An 18372-nucleotide genomic window follows, 5' to 3' on the forward strand; every position below is an offset into this window, starting at 1 on the left:
AATCATTTTGTAAATTTCCCCTTGAGATTGTATGAAGAAAAGAACTATGCTGAAAGGTTTGGAAGACTCTTCCTGCTCTAGAGATTATAGCTCTTTAATCACTCTTGTCAGTGATGCAGTCAACATGATGTAACATGGATGTACAAGAATCACTCTTAAGTAATATTGTTGTCTTGAATGAAAATTGGATGCATCTACAGATGATGTCCTCTAATTCTCAGTCCTTAGCCAAAATGAGTGGAAAAGCACTCTTATTTACACATATAAACTTCCTGATTTGCAATCCACTAACAGGACGTATTACAAGGGAAGAAGTTTTCCAGCCAGACTGGATTTCCGTCTGAAGCCAGCTCAAGCCAGTAGGCAAAGCAAGCCACAGGCTGGAGGGTGTGGTCTCGTGCCTACTTTTCCCATGCCAGAGAAATGGGAATTGATTATTCCCATTTGAAGAGCTAATCTCTGCTTCCCACTTGAAAACCTATTTGCTCCTAGTGTCACAGAGACAGCAAAGGTATAGCTGGCTGGGTGGTGGGTTCCTCCCCCAGCAGCCTGCACAGTAAAACAAAGCAATTCTCTTCCTTCTTGCCCTGCTTTTACCATTTTCTGCTCCAGATGCCAGCTCACCCTTGGGTCCCCGCCCCAGCACTGGGGGTGCAGATGCACAAATGTCTGTTGGGCCCTGATAATAGATTAGCTGAAGACAAGGGTCTTGTACTGCAGGAGAGGGAGAGCTGACTCACAAAAAGAACTTGAATTTTGCAATGTTTAAAAGTGCATTGTTTCAGCTCAGTGAATTTCTCGGTTTTTTCTGTGTTTGACTAACTTCCTAGGAAGAAGGATGTATCAAAAACAAGAGGAGTACTTTACAAGTCTGCAAAACCTGCAGATATAATTAAAGGTAAGCCCACAGAGGTATGAATACACTGTTATTATTTATGTAATATGTGCATAACATTGGCACCTACTTTTCATTTTTACAGTGCTCAACCACTTTGTTTATGCTCAGGAAGCAAGATGGAATTTCCCTTCCTCAGTCTGTGTCTGGCATTCTATACTCACTGTGCTGTGCCTTGCTGCTCTGAAGGCATGTTTGGCACAGAAGGAGGTTTGGGTTCTCTGTGTGGAAATAGGGGCCAGTGGGTATGTCTTCATTTTATAATGATGAGTCAGAACAGAGCTCTGAGCTAATACAGCTATGCTCCATTTTGGCATTTAAATGATGTGTCCAGTCATCTTGTTGCTTGTGGTTGGGCCCCCTTGACACTGTATAAGAACAGGAAATTCTGGTGAGCTTCAGGTGCAGTTAAGATAGAAGAAAAAATTACAGCCTAGTGATTACAGCAAAAGAGCAGAGATGACTGCAGATGTCCAAATGTTACCCTAAGCAAAGTCCACTTGGTGTAAAGGCTGCTGGTTCAGAGCCCTGTCAGAAGAACCTTTGGCAATTGGGAGGATCAGTATTTGATACAGAAAGAGGTAGAAGGGTGTTAATGAACCTAAGACATGAAACTGTAAGTCAAAGTACTGTTGCAGATCTTTCCTCTAGTTTATCCTTTGCACTACAGCTTGTCATTTTTGAAGATACAGAGGAGTTCTAGTTCATGCAAGTTAAGTTGGTGAAACTTTACGCAAAAAAAATCAAAACTTCTGGATATGCTCTTGGGGTTCTTATAATGTATTTTCCTAGGAGAGAAAAAAAATGCATTCTTGCTGCTCTTCCTTGTTCTGATATGGCTGAATTGAATACTCCCTATTATTCAGAGTTCTTGTGCTTGCTTCCATTGCTTTGGATATTTCTTTGAACTTTTCCCCCCCTTTTAGAAATTAGAATGTTTACTCAATGCTGATTAATATATGAATATGTGAAATGATATTATCAGATCAACTCTGAGGTTTCCTTCTTTGTATCAAGCATCATATGCAATCTTCAGTTGTAAGATCCACAACCTGCCTCTGTCATGGAGAGTTCTCAGAACTTAATTCTCCACTGGAGAGAAAAACATACTTCTGTTGAGACAGCAGGCTTTTTTTTTAAAGATAAGCATTGATGCCACTCTGTTGTGAGCGAAGTGAATGCCAATATAAAAACCATCTGGCATTTTGTCTGGCTTTGCTCTTCACAGCTATTCACATTCATTCATGTACATGAGGCAAAGCCATTAGTGACTCTTGTGTTACAATGGCAGTCTCTGCTGGCTGTGACCCTAAAGTATGTTTATGAAGTTTGTTCAGACCTCAGCCAATTATGAGGGGATGAATGATTTGGGAATCAAAGCCATCCTGCAAGAGAAACGAGTCTTCAGCTGACACCTCCTCCACTATTATAGCATAGACTTACTTAGCAAAGCATTTCCATGAGAAACATTTCTTTCTTGGGACAAGTTCATGATGATCTGTGCTGCAGGCCTGTGCACTCCACTCACTGACACCTCCTCTCATGCATTCTCCTTTAAACATTTTGTTCTTGCAGAATTACTATCGTGTTGATAGTCTACAGGAGCAATGACCATGTGCGCAATTGAACGGCAAGTCAGCATTTTAGAACAGTAGTATAGTAATGAGTCATTCAAAAATGGGATTAGAGACAAAATCTACTATAACACAATTGTGAATTTTCTGTTGGTGCTAAACTCAGGTGCACTAGCTCAGTATGTTATGCCAGTTACTATCTAGTCCATAAAAAACACAGAATATAAGGCCTTCCTTTAAGAAATTTACAGGTGCACATACAGATAGGAGAAAAAAATCGAAATAATACCAACATTTTGAGGAATAGAGCAGACTGGCCTTTTCAGCATACTGAGAGGCTGGCTGTTGTCAAATGGGCTTATGGGAATAATACTAGGGGAAGGCCTTTTTGTACCAGTTTTTGTATTAAATGGGAAATTTAAAGGATGAGTAACTCAGAAGAGATATTCTCACACATGGGATAGAAAGCTTAAAACATGTAAACATTAAAACTGGACAATGGATGAAGTTGCATAATGTGGGTCAAATGTTTCCATATCAGAAGAGAGGGGTTGAGAAAGGCTGTGAAGATTGAGGGAATTCAGACAACACTATCAGTACAAGGAGAAGCTGCAGAGGCTGAGTTAATGAACAGGTTAGTGGTCAAAAGCAATAGAATATAAGATCAGCCCTGACTTAGCACATGAATGGCTGTGGCAGGCAAAGGCTGTGCTTGTGAAGCCACGGTGGGGGAAAATGGTGTGTGAATGGGAAAGTCCCGCTGTGAAAAGAGTCTGCAGCTCCTAAGGCTGCTTCTCTGAGGCTCTGGTAACAGATTAGCCAAGGGAGAGGTTTGGCTCACTGGGACAGAGTTCTTACTGCAGTAAACCCTCCTAATGTATTATGGTCATTGCCTTGTATTACGGCCTTAAACGTGAAATACAAACGAATTACTACAGCAATGCATCTATCAGCATGTCCAGTGACCATAGCATTTCAGATTCATTGATTTTATTAACTAATTTTAAGTCTTTTGACAAAATGAAATGTAGAGTCCAATGCATTGGGTTCCTAGATTTGGTGTGCAGTTGTGATGTGCGAAAGTTACCTTGAGGATGGGATCTGCTCCTGCAAATGCATGAAGCATACATCCAGATCAGCGTATTTTACCATGATGTAGCTCACAAGGGACATGCTAAGGATATAAACCATCATTCCAAGGCCTTTCTCTGGAACTTGGACAGATAGTTCCAATGGCTCCCAAGCTGCAGGGCTGACCTTCAGTGAAGGTGTAGGTTGTTAACTGCAGCTGTTGTTTCAGAGAACGAAGAAGTTCACACATCCATCACTGCCCCTCTTAAACTATAGGGTGACAGCTAGACTGGGGATTAGACGGGGGATAGTTTGGCTTGGGTTTGGACTAGAGGGTCATTAAATCTCTCCCAACCCAAACAACTCTGTGCTTTTCTGACTGCAAGGCCATTAAGCAGAAGATCTGAGATGAAGATACTAATTTTTTCCCTGCAGAGCAGCCCAGCTGCAGCAGAGGGCAGCCAAAGTAGGCTGCTGATTTTGGGGAGTCTCTCCAAGGAGGTCATGCCTGTAAATCTTGAGCAAAGGAATCAAATCTGGGTGCTCCCCCTCCCTGGGAGTGAAGGATGTCACACACTTCGTTTTAAAAGAGTGCAAGCTTTTGCAGGAACCTTCATTTTTGGAGATGGTTTGAGAGTGTCTACCACACCTAGTTGTTTCATTTTCATGGAGGAATACCTTCATTTTGATTAATACAAGTTAATTATTTGCTACCATGAAAGATCCAACAGCACAGTTTGTCAAAAATGCTGGGGGACATGAATGTCATCGCACAGCAGGATAAATTCTGTTTATGTCCAGAGTTTTAGGTCCTGAAGTTTGTGGCCTTAGAGAATTTAGACCTCTTCATGATTAGGCACTAGCTGAGCAGGGGTGGTTGGGGCTGCAGCTTTCAGTTTCTGTGAGTGCTCTTCAGTCAAGTGTCTTACCCAAGGTGTCAGAGGGAGACGGTGGAGAAAGGTGAAGGCATCCAGGCTTTTCATATCCTTTCCATATCTACAGTTTACTGTTGTAAATTGTAGACTGTGTATTTGTTTAGTATTTTTCATCGAGTACAGTAATTCACAGAAAAAACAAAGCATTACTGTGTTAAAGGAGTTTATCTGAAATGTCTGGAGGGTAAGCAGAACCCAGTCAGCTGTTAACACATCCTTAAAAACAGGAATAGCTAGGAAAAACATTCTGTAATGATCTGATATCAAGTAAAATTATCTAAAGCATTAAGTATTTTTAAAGCTTCCACTCAGAACAAAGGTAAGGGAGAAAGGCATTTCTTGAACTATATTAGCATGAGTCAAAAATTTTAGTGTCATTATTGAATTGTGAGATGTGTGATGGTGGAATTGCTTTATTCTTTTTTTAGAGAAGCATTTTAGAAAATAATCAAATAATTGTATTTATCAGATCAAATCCCAAACTGATTGCACTTAAACATTTTTCTGTTTCATGGTCAGGTTGGGTTTTTTCTGAGAAAAAGTACACTGAGAAGCACACTGATCTGGAAATCATTCAAGTTTATGCTTACCAAATGCATGTTGAGGTCTTTGTGAAGATTTGATTCTTTATACAAACACTGATTAGAATTATTGAGGACAAACAGGGTCCCCAGAAGGGTCAGAGCTGGAGAGCTGGTGTAATGTAGACCAGCTGCTGTAAGTGTTCAGGATGCCAAGAGCATAACAGGGTTTCCTTCAGTCCCAGCTGGTCTGCATGAAGGGAAGGGCTGGCTTGGAGGCTGTGCCTTAGAATCCTTCCCTCCCCAGTGAGAAGAGGAATTGGCTTTTCAGCCCTGCAACCCCCCTGGAGACAGCCCCAGGTGGCAGTGAGACAGGACACTGGGGATCACAGAGATTAGCCGAGTGGCAGCAGGCTACAGACATCTAAGTATTTAGCTGACTAGTATTAGGCTCAAGAAATCATTTTCATTTCTTGCAGAAATGTTTCTATCTTTATCATGAGCTGGGAACTTTTATGCTCTTAGCCATGTCTATAAATACTGAAAACAGTCAGGATTTTCTCCTCTGAGACATCTCTATTTTTAAGAACACAGTTGGTAGTCACAGACATCTCATCCACACAACTGCTGCGCCAGCAGTAGCACCAGTACAGGTGCTGTTCCTGCAGCCCAGCTCGCCTGGAGTCACTGCGACAGGCAGGGCCTGTCTCCTCCCTGCCTGCACATCAAGGGGTCGGCAGCAGCAACGGTGCAGTGCCCACAGGACAGAGAGCCAGGTTTTGTCTGAAGGTTTGATCTGTGGATGGCATCTGTCACTGTTTCCTGCAGTGGAGCACTCTCCAACCAGGCTCTTGAAAAATGGGTAAAAACGGCAAAATAGGGGATTTTCTTGTGAAATGCCTGTTTTAAAATGTCACTGACATGCAGAGATCACTGTAATTTTTAGGGGCTGCTGAATATGCAGAATTTATTCTCATAATGAGTGAGGCTATCAAGACGCAGCGCTGGCAATGCCGACCGGCACCAGAACTGTATTTACCAACAGCACAGTCCCTCTGTACCAGTGATCCCATCCTTGAGTCTCTCAGGGGAAGGGGATAATTGGCTCTTTGCCCAAAATCAGCACACAATAACCATTGGCGCAGCAGTTAACTCATAAATTAGTAACTGTTGAGACGCGTTTTTGTTTGATGTAACATACACATGCAAATATACATCCCATGGGTGCTGCTGGGTGTGGGGACCTCAGGAGCCACCAGGGACCACTGGGGGCCCCTCAAACAGGCCTCACCTCCCTTTTGTCTCCCAGGCCCTCAGGTGGGCACCAGCTCCCACCACGCTTCCTGAAAGGCCTAAAATCACAGAATCACTGAATTTTTAGGATTGGAAGGGACCTCTGGAGATCATCCAGTCCAGCGCCTCCCAAGGCAGGGTCACAGGAATGTGTCCAGGTGGGTTGTGAATGTCTTGGAGATTCCATGACCTCCCTGGGCAATCTTTTCCAGTGCTCCACCACGCTCAGTGTAAAGTTCTTCCTCATGTTGAGGTCGAACTTCTTGTGTTTTAGTTCATTGCTACTGCTCCTGTCACTGGGCACCCCTTAAAAGTCTAGCGACAGCCAGGTGCTTCAGGCTGGAGGAGACCTCATTTCAGTCCTCAACATCCGCATGAGGGGAAGTGGAAGAGGAAGTAGCAATGACTTCTCTTTGGTGATCAGTGATGGGATCCAAGGGAGCAGCTCGAAGCTGAGTCAGGGGATGTTTAGGTTATGCATCAGGAAAACGTTTTTCACCCAGAGATCGATTGGACACTGGAACAGGCTCCGCAGGACAGTGACCACAGCATCAAGCCCAAGAGAGTTCAAGAAGCACTTGAACAATATTTTAAGGCACATGGTGTGACACTCAGGATCTCCTGTACCGGGCCAGGAGTTGAAATTCTTGATCCTGATGGATCCCTTCCAACTCAACAAATTCTGTGATTTTGTGATCATCTTGGCACTCGTCTTTGACATACTTACGGCACTTGCCTTTGACATGCCTATATGCATTAATGACATCCCCTCTCTGTTTTGTCTTGACTGAACAGGCCCAGCTCCCACAGTATCTTCAAACACGGGAGATGCTCCCGACCCCACATCATCTTGGTGGCCTCTGCTGGACTTTCTCCAGTAGTTGCCTGTCTTTCTTGCACTGAGGAGCCCAGACGTGGACACAGTAAACGCAAGTGAGCACAAACACACCCAGGCAAACACTAACGCTGCCTTGTGGCGGGAAGGACACGGACAGGGACATCCCCCTCCCGCGGCGCCCGCGCTGAGGGGCGGCGAGCGGCGCATGCGCGGCGGAAGGGGCCGGGGGCCGCCGCCTCCTCCCTCCGCCTCCCCGCGGGCCGGGCCGGGGCGCGCAGGCGCGGCGGGGCCGGGGCGGGCAGGGGCGGCGGGGCCGAGCGGCGGCGGCGGCCGGGGGGAGCGGCCGGGGAGGTTCAGCCGCGCTCTCGCTGTCCCTGTCCCTCCGCGCCATGTCGTTGTGAGCCCCGGGCGGGCGGGAAGGGAGGCAGGAAGGAGCGGCGCCCAGCGGGAGCGGCAGGAGGAGGAAGGGGCCGGCGGGGGGGCAGGCGTGTCCCAGCGGCCGCTCCGGCTCCATCGCCGCCGGCCAGCCCGTGAGTACCCCCGGGGGGCCGGCGCCGCGCTGGGAAGGCCGCGGGCGGGCTGAGCGGGCGGGCGGGCCCCCCTTCCTCCAGCCCCCTTTTGTCTGCGGGCTCGGCTGCGCGCCGAGGGAGGGGAGAGGGAGGGGAGGAGGAGGAGGAGGAGGGAGGAGGAGGAGGGAGGAGGAGGGGGCCATGTTGTGGCAGGTCACCGGGCGGCGCGGGGCCTGCGCGGCGGCCTCGCCGCCTTTGTGTCCGCCCGGCAGCGGCGCCGAGGTGGGGACGGAGCGAGCGCCGTGAGGGGCGGCGGCGCCGGGGGAGCGAGCGAGCGAGCGAGGGAGGGGCGGCATTGTGCGCTCGGAGGGGCTCGGGGGGAGCCGATCCCGGCCCGGCGGGAGGTGCGGGGCCGCGGTGTGCCCGGGAGAGCGTCGGGGCCCGGGGTGCACGGGGGCGGACGCGGCGCTGGGGCTACAATGGGCTCCGGCTCGGGGGGAGCGGGGACGGGGGCGGCGCTGGGACCCCACGGGCCATTGCGTGGCTGGAATCACACGGGCTTTGTTCGAACGTACGAAAAACTTGTGTTATTTTTTTAGTGCTTTTAAAGATAATATCCTCACTTCCTGAGAGTGCAGCGAGAAGGCCAAATGCCTTTGGTAGCTGGTAGTACACAATGAAGCTGAGCGTGTGATTCTGCTTCAAACCTGCCTGTGCAGAGCACAATAACAAAAAGTTGAGGAAAATTCCTCCTGTCCTGAGTGGATCGTGCGTACAAGGAACAGTTTGGGGTTAATCTCCGTGGCAGTTACTGTGCAAAGATTTTCGGGTTTTGTATTGGCATTGTTTTCTCCCGTGCGTTTCCTAAGGTCAGACTCCTATTTCCTTGAGAGAAAATTAATATTTTTGAGACGGTTTATAGTATTCTGGTTTACAGTTTGTAGCAAGATGGCTTAATACCAAAATGTGCAGCGTGTTTGAGATGTGATAAAGAGGTTCTTATCACCTGGTTTCGGGATGCTTTTTTCTGAGGAACTAGATGTGTATGAGCAATGAGAATCGGTAGCATTCTTAATTCGGCTAATATTCACTTACTTGCTACATGTTAACAAAATACTTTGTGGTTTATTTTACTTTCTCTTTGTTGCATCTGCACTGAGAGATCAGGCCTTCGTAGTTCCAGTGAGCTGATGGTGTAGGTCTTCAGGTATGTGGGATATGAATTCGAAATATAATTCCTATGCCATGTTACCATTTTTACACTTAAAGCATAGTTTTTAGTTATATTTAGTCACGTCTAGGTTTAAAACCAGATGTTAACAACAACAGTGGCAGTTTTGTTGAGAAGCTGAGGGAAATGTTGCCTACTTTGCTCAAGAACTCTGTGTCAGTGCGAATATAAATATGCTAGGGAAGTGGGAGAAGGAAACTCGAATAAAAAGGGAAATGCTAATTTAGTGGTGGTGTGGTTTGGGTTATATGTGTGGAAATGACACCAAATCACCTGACAGTTTTCTGAAGTGTTCAGAGTTGAAGATTTGGAATTTGGCCCAGCAGAATGGTTAGTAGGCAAATGCATGTGAGAAACTGCTTCATAATGCACATTCTGCAGTTTATTATGTGGATTTTGCGCATAGGAAACTCCATGCTATTTAAATACAATTTTTTTTGCATTAATAAGAATGTTTTGGTTTTTTTGGTTTTTTTCTGTAGTATTACTCTGTAGTACTGAATCTTTTTCTTCTGTGTTAGGGATGTTGGCACCGTGCTGTGGCAATTGTAATTTTATCTGGTATCGTGATTGAGCTAATAGTGCAGGCACTTGGCTGAAAGAACTGGGCTTGCCTGTCTCTTCATGAGAAGATGCCTCTTATTATGACAGTTTATACTAAATCTTACACTGAATTGTGGAGTACACTGAAGGCTTTATGTAGCTGTTTTCCTTGGGTGTTTCTCTGCAATATTCTCAATGGGCCAGATGTAGCAAATGTTTAGGACAAGTGTGTTAGCAGAACATCAGCTTGCTGAATACTGTGAACTAGATGTGATTTTTAAACAGCACTTTTCAGTTCACTTTTAGATATTGTCCCCTCTCCTCAATTTAGTGATATTTGAGTGTGCACTGAATAATCAGCATGTGTAGAAGCATTCTCCTTGATAATTTCATCTTTCTCTTTGTATAATGCTTTCCAAAATCCAAAAATTACTAGACCAAGTTTTTGTACACAGAGCCAAGTAAGCCAGTAGATGGTTTTAATTCCTGCCTGTATGTCTTCCTGCTTTTTTTTTAATGTGAAATTATATGAAAATTAACTATTACATTAGAAAGAAACCTAAGTTCTCTTGAATGTTAAATTCCGTGTTGAGAATCTCCTGTAAAATGAGCATTAATACCTTGGGTTTTGGGGTTTTTTTAAAGTTTGATAGAAACAGTACAGAGGAAACAACCTAAGACAGAAGACATGATCTATAAATGCTTCTCATTGTGTGTATCAAAAGTGTAGGTATGTAAGAGAGTTATAAATACTCTTTCTCTTCAGGTAGTTTAGGTGAAAATGTTTGCCTCATTTAGTTGGGATTTCCCCACCCATAACATAGCTGTTGTCTTGCTTATTCTGTATAAGCCAGAGCCCAGGCCTTTGTCATGGGAGTGAGGCAAGAAATCTTTCCTTTAAAAGCTCCTGTAACAAATAATGCCAATTGTGTTGTGTTGCTAGTAACGAAGTTGGAGGCACTTCACAGTCACATAGTGGAAAAGCATTTTAAATTACGTCAAAACATGTAAAGGATTTAGTTCTAACTACTTCAGTACTAACTATTTCAAACAAGTTGTATAAAATCTATACAATGGCTTGCGTGCTGAAACTTCACAGCAAGATTTAGTTTGGATCTCTCAGAGTACCTGCTGTGGCTTTTAGAATAGTAGGCAAGAGCTGATATGTGAAGTGTTTAGCTTACAAATAAAGACCACTTATCTCTAAAGATTATATTTCATTATTGCTTAACAGATACTTTTTCTAAACATGGTTATTTAAGAGCAGTTGTAGCTTTGTAGAAGAAATACATCTAGGGAGGTTATGACAACCATCTTAGGAGTTAAGAGGGAAATGCAAAACTCCATAGGAAAAGCATCTCAGTAATAAGCCACATTTGACTTTTTTTGCAAGTTATATGCTCTCTCTATGCATTTATTTGCACTAAACTTAAGTGGTGATATGGTCTGCTCTGCTAAAAACAAATCTGCAGCTTTTCTAGGAAGGCTTATTTTTTGACAACAAATATTTGTGTACCTTGGACTCAGTAAATCTGGTGTATGTTTTGTAGTTGTGATTATCTTAAATTTAATTTTTCATAGAACTCCAGGATAGGTTACCTCTTGCTTCATTAAGGTATTGGCAAAAGTCTCAGTTACAGGTCACAGGTCTGGTTGTCTGTCCGTATAATTCTCCCAGTGTGTACATCCTAGTGGAAAAAAGTGGAGTTGTGTCAGACCTCTTCGTAACTTTGGTTTTAGATTTCATCCATGTTTTTTTAGGAAGAATTTTGGGTGATGGGTTGAACTAGTCATTTATCAGCCATATATCAGTGGCTGATACAGAGTTTTGTGTAGAATTAGATCATGAATCTCTTAAAAGGGAAGTGAGCTTTTTATAAGCTGCATTAAGTTCTGTAACTCTTCTCGTGTGTGTATTGATTGAATACAAAGCTAGACTTGCTGGAATGGCTTGTGTATTAGTTAATCTAAAAATAAGGAGTCTGGCTTGACTCATATTTTTCAAATATCTTCTGTTTGTGATATATATTGCTTAAATTTTAGTTCTGCTACAGGACAGTGATGAGTTAATCACATAGTCTGAACAAGTTGCAGAACTCATGTTACTACATTATTTTGACAATAAGCAAATATCTACTGCAACAGTACAGATAAGATAAAGTAGCTTTAGATCTTGCATTACAAAACCAAGATTGTTCATGATTATAACAAAATACTCCTACTGTATAACTGTCTATATAATGCAGTTTTCCTTACAGATGCGACATTTGGTGGTCTGTAAGACTCAGTGAATTAATAAGGTAGAATTGTATAGAGAGACTAAAAGACTGGTTTATTTGGTCTATATTTGAGATCTGAGTGTTGTAGACTGATTAAATGTCTGTAAACATATGTTAGATTTTAATTGTAACTTACCCCTTTCCTTTACCGTGAAAAAGAAGACAGTTCTTGGACTTGAATATTTTTTCTCCCTTAAAGAGTACTTATTTTAGATTGTAGGTGGTGTTTTGGGTTTTATTTATGTCCATTCACATACTAAAAGGCTGATAGCACGTCAGTTATGGTAGATTAGGAACCTGTGGTGATCAGTAAGTGTGGATGTTCAGGCAGGGACAGGTGTTTTTTCCTGAGAGGATTTTGTCAATACCCCCAAGAGTGTTTTTCTGTTGTCAGTTATGATTGTTTCAAGCCAAGTCTTAAATGTTTCACAAGTGAGCTGATGAATTTAATTTTAATCTGGGTCTGAAATCTTTATTTTGTGGAGACCCCCACATGTACTGTTGCGTGGGTCAGAGACATTTAATGTCAATTACCATGTTAGAATGTTATGTGGCTTAACACATTTGAAAAAACAACTGAGGCTGGGATCTAAGAGTGACATATAGTTTAGATGGAGAAGTTAGTTTTCTGTGCTACTTTGTTACATAGTCTACTAATTATAGAATCAGACATAACAGTATAACAGAATTAGTGGTTTTACACATCATGCTGAGTAATAATGTAAGAGAAACGGCTGCCTTTGTGATTGAAAATTGTATTTTGATTTTTTTAGCGAGGAAATATGTGGGCAAGCATTTATAATGTATGGAGCTCTACCATTTTAATACATTGTGGTGCCTTTTTTTCTTTTAAGAGTCCTAATTTGGCAGTGACATTTAAGGTTTAAATCACTAAACATATTTCCCAATAAATATTGTACTTGTATTGCTTGGACCCGCTTTTTTTCTTCCCAGTCCTAATTATAAGAGCTATATATTTAAAGATGTGTAGGACAGCCTTTTATGTTATCAAGCATTTTTCTTTTTAGCTTTCTCTGTGGAGTGAGCATTTCTTGTGTCCTCATAGGTGTGGATTAAGTGTCCTGGCTGGAGATGGGAGGCATGATGCACATGAGCATTGCTCTGGAAGCCAGTGGGGTTGGAGTGGGGGTTGCCCCAGCTGGAGCAGCAGCTGCAGTAACATCAGGGCCCAATCCAGGTGAAAGCCCTCCTCACACCATCCCTGTAACTCTGGTGTCAGGTGCTTCCAGTATCCAAGTACCCCTCAGTGGATGTTCTCCATGCCACAGTTGGAATTTCTTCCAGCAGCAGGCTGGGGGCAGCTGTGTGTCTGGCAAACACTGGTGGCTCACAGGAGATGGCTTTCATGTGTGTCATACAGTAGGCTGTTGGTTTGTTTTCATTGGGACAGTTGCTGTGTTTTGTGTCAAAGCCACATCTTTAAGAACAATATGTGTGAATTAAGCTGATTTTTCAAGGCTGTAATAATGCAACCTAGAACTTGCTACTAATTTTATTAAAGGAGTTATACATGAAACTGCATAAAGTAATTTTGAAATGTTCAGTTGGAACCATTTATTTAAATTGTGTAAGCATATCATATTTCTCTGAGTGCCTGTTTTTTATCAGAATATGATTATATCATTAGTTTTGAATTTATGTAAAGCAATTGATTCGGTTTGAAAAGGCACTCCTGGTAGGCTTTATGAGAAGTAATATACATTTAGTACTGAGTCTTAGTTGCTACACTTAGGGATAAGAATGTTTTATTCAGGTGAAATAGAAGTAGAATTAAGTGTAGATTAAAATGTAATTCTCCTTTTGCATATGATAACCTAGAAGAGAAAAAAATCCAGTTTTAAGCCTTTTGCCCTCAGATTCTTCATACAGCTTCCCAACTTTCTTTTAAAAACTTTGGTTTGGATTTGAGGGTAGGAATTACTTTCTCCCCCAGGATTCTGGTAGTGTGCCACATTTTTGGTCCACAAGGAACTTTTTGCACCTTCCCAACTCCAGGATTTAGGGACTGTACTCAAAAAAATGTAGTAAGTATAGGAGCAGATGTCAATATTTGCTGACGTTACAAATACTTGTTATGTCTTCATCTTTTTCTTCACCTGTTCTTTCTCACTCTTTATTTCTTTTGGCATTTTGTTTCTGGCTTTCCATTTTACTATTTTCTTCCTCTTATATTGACCTACATAGCAAAATATAAAACCTTTTACCTGATATTCTGCTTCATGCTGTATCACATTCTTTATTACTTGTACAGAAGCCATAAAGCAGTTTCGTAAATCTGAAATTCTGCATTATTTTATTTGTCCATTTGGATACACTTCCTGAGAATGAAAATGATGACTTTTTCCTCGCTAGTGGAAGTTGCACAGGTAATGGTGCTGATTTTCACTAGCATTTCTCAAGGCTGATCTGTCTGTCCTGTAGATAAAATTATTCACAGCTAAGAAAATTCTGAATAACAATTCTATCTCCCTTCTGCCAGCTGCTTTCCATGCCCAGTGATCAGAGCTGTGCCTTTATCAGGAGCTTTGTTTAGTTCAGTGGGGTCCATCCAAATACTTGTGGATTCCTTGTGAAGGTGAATGTCATGAACCTCGTAAGTGTTTCCTGGTAACTCGAGTGGGGGATGCAGGGGAACTGCGCTTGATTTTTGAAGTGCTTTAGTGATTCTTTGCTTTATGAAGATTTGGTGAAGGAGAAGCTGCTCTTTGCTCTGCATTATCCATGTGGGAATTGTAGTTTTCAGCATACTGTAATCATTATCTTACTGTTGCACCATTTTTTGACTCATTTGCTCTCTCATTCTTCTGTAGCAATATAAACCAACAGAAATCAAGGACGGGTCAGGGCACTTCTCCATTTCAATTCTTTGGTTTGAGTTCTGTGTACCAGTGTTCTTTAGGATTTAGTAAATGTGGAGGTTACTGTTTTGTTGGAGGTTTTTTTGGTTTGGAGGTGGGGGGGTGTTTTAGGAGGGATTTGTTCGTTTTTGCTGTTGTTTTGGGGGGGGTTGTTTTGTTGTTTTCAGAACAAAAAATTAAGAGTTAGATGTACTAAAGAAATGGGTTTTCTAAAATCTATATTTATGCAAACAGGGGGAGGAGTTTAGCTGGGATTATGGTCTGTGTCTACCACACAGACTGTGTAGGTTAATATATTAAAAATAGAATTTTTTTTATGCATTCAAAGAAAAATGCAGAGAAAACTAATGGAAGCAAATAAAGTAGATAAACATCTTGTAATGTCTGATGTTCAAAGAATCACTAAATGGTTTGGGTTGAAAGGGACCCTAAAGATATCTAGCTCCAGCCCCCCACCCCACCATGGGTGGGGACACCTTCCACTAGATCAGGTCGCTCAAAGCGCCATCCAGCCTGGCCTTGAACACTTCAAAGGATGAGGCAGCCACAGCTTCTCTGGGCAGCTGATGCCAGTGCCTCACCATCCTCACAGTAAAGAATTTCTTCCAAATACCTGCTATAAGCCCTCTGTCTCTGTAAAGCCATTTACCCTTGCCCTGTCCATCCATTCCTTGGTCCAGCTTTCTTGTAACTCCTCTGGGTACTGGAAGGTGCACTAAGGTCTCCTCAGAGCCTTCTCTTCTTGCGGCTGGACAACCCCAGGTCTCCTCCAAAACCCCAAGAACTTCTCCCCAGCATTGCCTCCATCCATTTTTCCTGGGATAGTCTTCTGTCAAGTAAGTCCCATGATCCTGAGGCCTTAAGTGATGATTTCAAGTAAAAACACCTTGTATTCACTTTCATACAAGTGATAGTATAGAAGATAGCTGATACTTTTTGACTGACACAGAGTTATACATACAAGTGAGTTCAGAGTTGTTGGGAGCTCTAAGACAAACAGATCAACTTGACTGGAGTCACTAATGGATTGTGAAGAATCTTCAGATTAGTTAAAGTGCTAAAGAATCTCAGTAAGAAAATAAGAAGTTGAAAAATATACTTCATTAATTGCAAGAAATTAATTCCTGAGAAGACTAGTGAAACATTATCTTGTTCTTGTGAAAGCCATCTGAAATATCTTTAAAAGAACTGAACATATGGCAAAGATGATGTCTTTAGTAAAGATAATTATTTGTCTAGTAAGATATTTAATTTTTACTGTGGTTAATACTGAGGAATTGCTTGTCAGTGTCCCTGATTAGAGGTTATTGAGGGATGAACTGTGGGAATTACGCTGAGTGTCAATAGTTGGAAGGGAGTTCATGCCGTTAATCAGATGCTTTTAACTTTTGATCAGCCCTGAAGTGATCAACTAGTTGGATTAGATGATTCCTTCCATAAATATTCTATATTTATATATTACTCTATATTTATGTTTCCTTCCAGAAATATTCTATTATATCTTAATTCACAGTAACTTTGGAGGCCTTAGATAACGCAGGGAAAGATCAAGCAGGTTATCGTGGAGATCCATGGTAGTATTGAGGCTTAGTGTACCCTAATTTGGGAATTATCAAGGCTAATGGAAGAACTCCAGGTGGCACATACATTGAAGAGAAGAGCAGGAAGTACAAACACACCACATGGAATTGGATTCAACACTTCATTGAAATGAAAAATTCCTTTTGCTAGGTGTACACATTGGTGTCCAATATTGACACATTGGTGGCCAAATTAACTAACCACTGGCTCAGAACTAAAATCATCATCTTACAGAGCATTTTGGCATGAGAGGCACAGAAACATGCAAATTGTTAATATTCTCAGTCTGTTGTGTTCTTCCATATCTGCTTCAGCTGTAGCTATAAAAATAGAAGTGGTGGACAGCAGTTACTAATGGCCAGCACTTCAGAGACTTGAACTACTTTGCAGGCAGAGGGGGAGGCTCAAAAGAATAATTTGCAGCATAGAAAAGGGCAGAGGCTAGAGGAGCATGCTTTACATGAGAGGTGAGAGCCAAAAATCTTTGGGCACACAGCTGAGGAGTAGTGCATGCACAACTCCTCAGTACAAGATATCGAAGCCAGCACTGTTAATTTGAGTCAGGACGCCACCATTGTCACCTTCCATGGTAAAACAGTAGTGACCATCCAGTCACTCACAAGATTAAGTATAAACTCCTTAATCTAGAGATAATCATCCCTGCCTGCCATTAATCTTTCTTTAAAATATTTAATAGTGAAAAGAATTATAAAGGATAATGAACTAAGTATAAAAACTATTTCACTTGAGGTTTGGATATTTTTTTCTCTCCCTCAAGACCAAAAATGCATTTCTGTCTGGTAGTAGAGCATTTGAGGAAGACTGCTGTGTGCTGTGGCATCATCCTTTTGTTCACATCCCCATGGAGCTGCAGATAGGTTAGTGATCTGTTTGTCATTAATTCACATCATTTCAGAAATGAAGAATTGTCTAGGATAGAAAGGCTTAGTGATCATCAGTCAGTATGTAATATTTGGAGTTGCAGAGAGTAAGGTTTTTTTAAAGTCAGAATATATGTTTAGCATGTCTTGACTACTTGCAGATGTTCTTCCCCACATGCTGAAGCAAAAAGCTACTGCAGTGTGATACTGCCCAGGCTACTAGTCTTTTCCTAGTTCAGCTCCAACTACTTCCCTCCATCGTGGCAGAAGTAGTTAAACGCTTCCTTAGTTTAGTCTAAGTATTTTGAGTTGTGAATTTTAACGTGACCTGGGTATCTTTGCTTCTTGCTTTTGAAGAAGCAAGAGTTGATAAGGAAGACTGACAGAAAAGCTTTGGCTGTAGCAACCTTTTCCAAAGATCCAAAGGGTAGTGGTGCCATAAACAAAAGAACATAAATTGTGTCTTTACACAAAGTTTCAGTTGAGCTGCAGTTGCTGCAACTCAATTGTGTTACAATTGACAAACATCTCAAAGTTTTGTGAGTAGCTTCTGTTACAAAGAAAAACCCTTCCTTGGAGGGGAAGAGGAGAGAACAAAGGGAAGTGTCTTACTGAGTTCAAGAGCTTTTGGGCACTTCTGTGGTCTGGAGGAGAAGCTGTATGTTTCAGTTTTTGCAAGTATCCACCCTGGCTTCAGTGGGGGTCTGTTGGAACTAAGGTAGCCAGGAGAAAATGTATAGATGCTATTAAGCTTGCAAAATGTGCCGATACTTAATAGGATGAAATGGAAATTCCTAGCAAAAACTCTGCCTTGGTTTCAATAGGATTATTTTGTTTGTTGTTCAAATAAGATAGACTAATATGTTTGTGCAATAGAAATTGGGAAATCATTTTCCCATATGAGACCTCACAGTCATGCAGCTAAACCTTGGAACAATGAACATAACCTCCTCATTCAGATTGAGAGCAGCATAAGATGTTTCCTGACCTTACAGTGGGAATTGCGTTTCCTCAATCATTAGTTCTTTTTTAAACAGATTTTACTTAAAACTGTCCCTAGAAATCTAAATAGGCTTGCAGTCCATTTTTTAAATTTCCTATCTTTGTTTGCAACTTTTATTTCAGCTTTGAAGTGTAGTTGTGAAATACAACTATTTTAAAGTGATTTCAAAATAATTTTCATAAGCAGATTTTTTAACTTTTTAAGTGTTAGTCACCTATACAACACATAAGCACTTTGTTAGTTTTTCATTGTAAGTTTTATCTTAGATGATTGATGGGGTTGTTCTCCCTGTAAAGTTAACATGCCTCTGAGGCTGTTCTTATTTCTGTTTCTGCAAGC

General features: G+C 42.0%; 1 protein-coding gene across 11 annotated transcripts in view; it reads left to right on the forward strand.

Annotated features, from left to right (window-relative positions):
- Positions 1 to 723: 723 nt before the first annotated feature.
- Positions 724 to 18372, forward strand: part of PUM2 (pumilio RNA binding family member 2) — a 72778-nt gene continuing 55129 nt past the window's right edge. For 6 of the 11 annotated variants that reach the window (XM_066314735.1, XM_066314737.1, XM_066314736.1 and 3 more), the window contains exon 1: positions 7824 to 7918. In XM_066314735.1, the coding sequence (XP_066170832.1) occupies positions 7838 to 7918 (81 nt within the window). In that variant the 5' untranslated portion in view covers positions 7824 to 7837. Of the gene's footprint in view, positions 899 to 7084; positions 7223 to 7425; positions 7658 to 7823; positions 7919 to 18372 lie in introns of those variants that run through there. The other 5 variants (XM_066314743.1, XM_066314746.1, XM_066314742.1 and 2 more) reach the window with 5 other exon arrangements.

This window comes from Sylvia atricapilla, chromosome 3, assembly GCF_009819655.1.
Source record: "Sylvia atricapilla isolate bSylAtr1 chromosome 3, bSylAtr1.pri, whole genome shotgun sequence".
NCBI lineage: Eukaryota > Metazoa > Chordata > Aves > Passeriformes > Sylviidae > Sylvia > Sylvia atricapilla.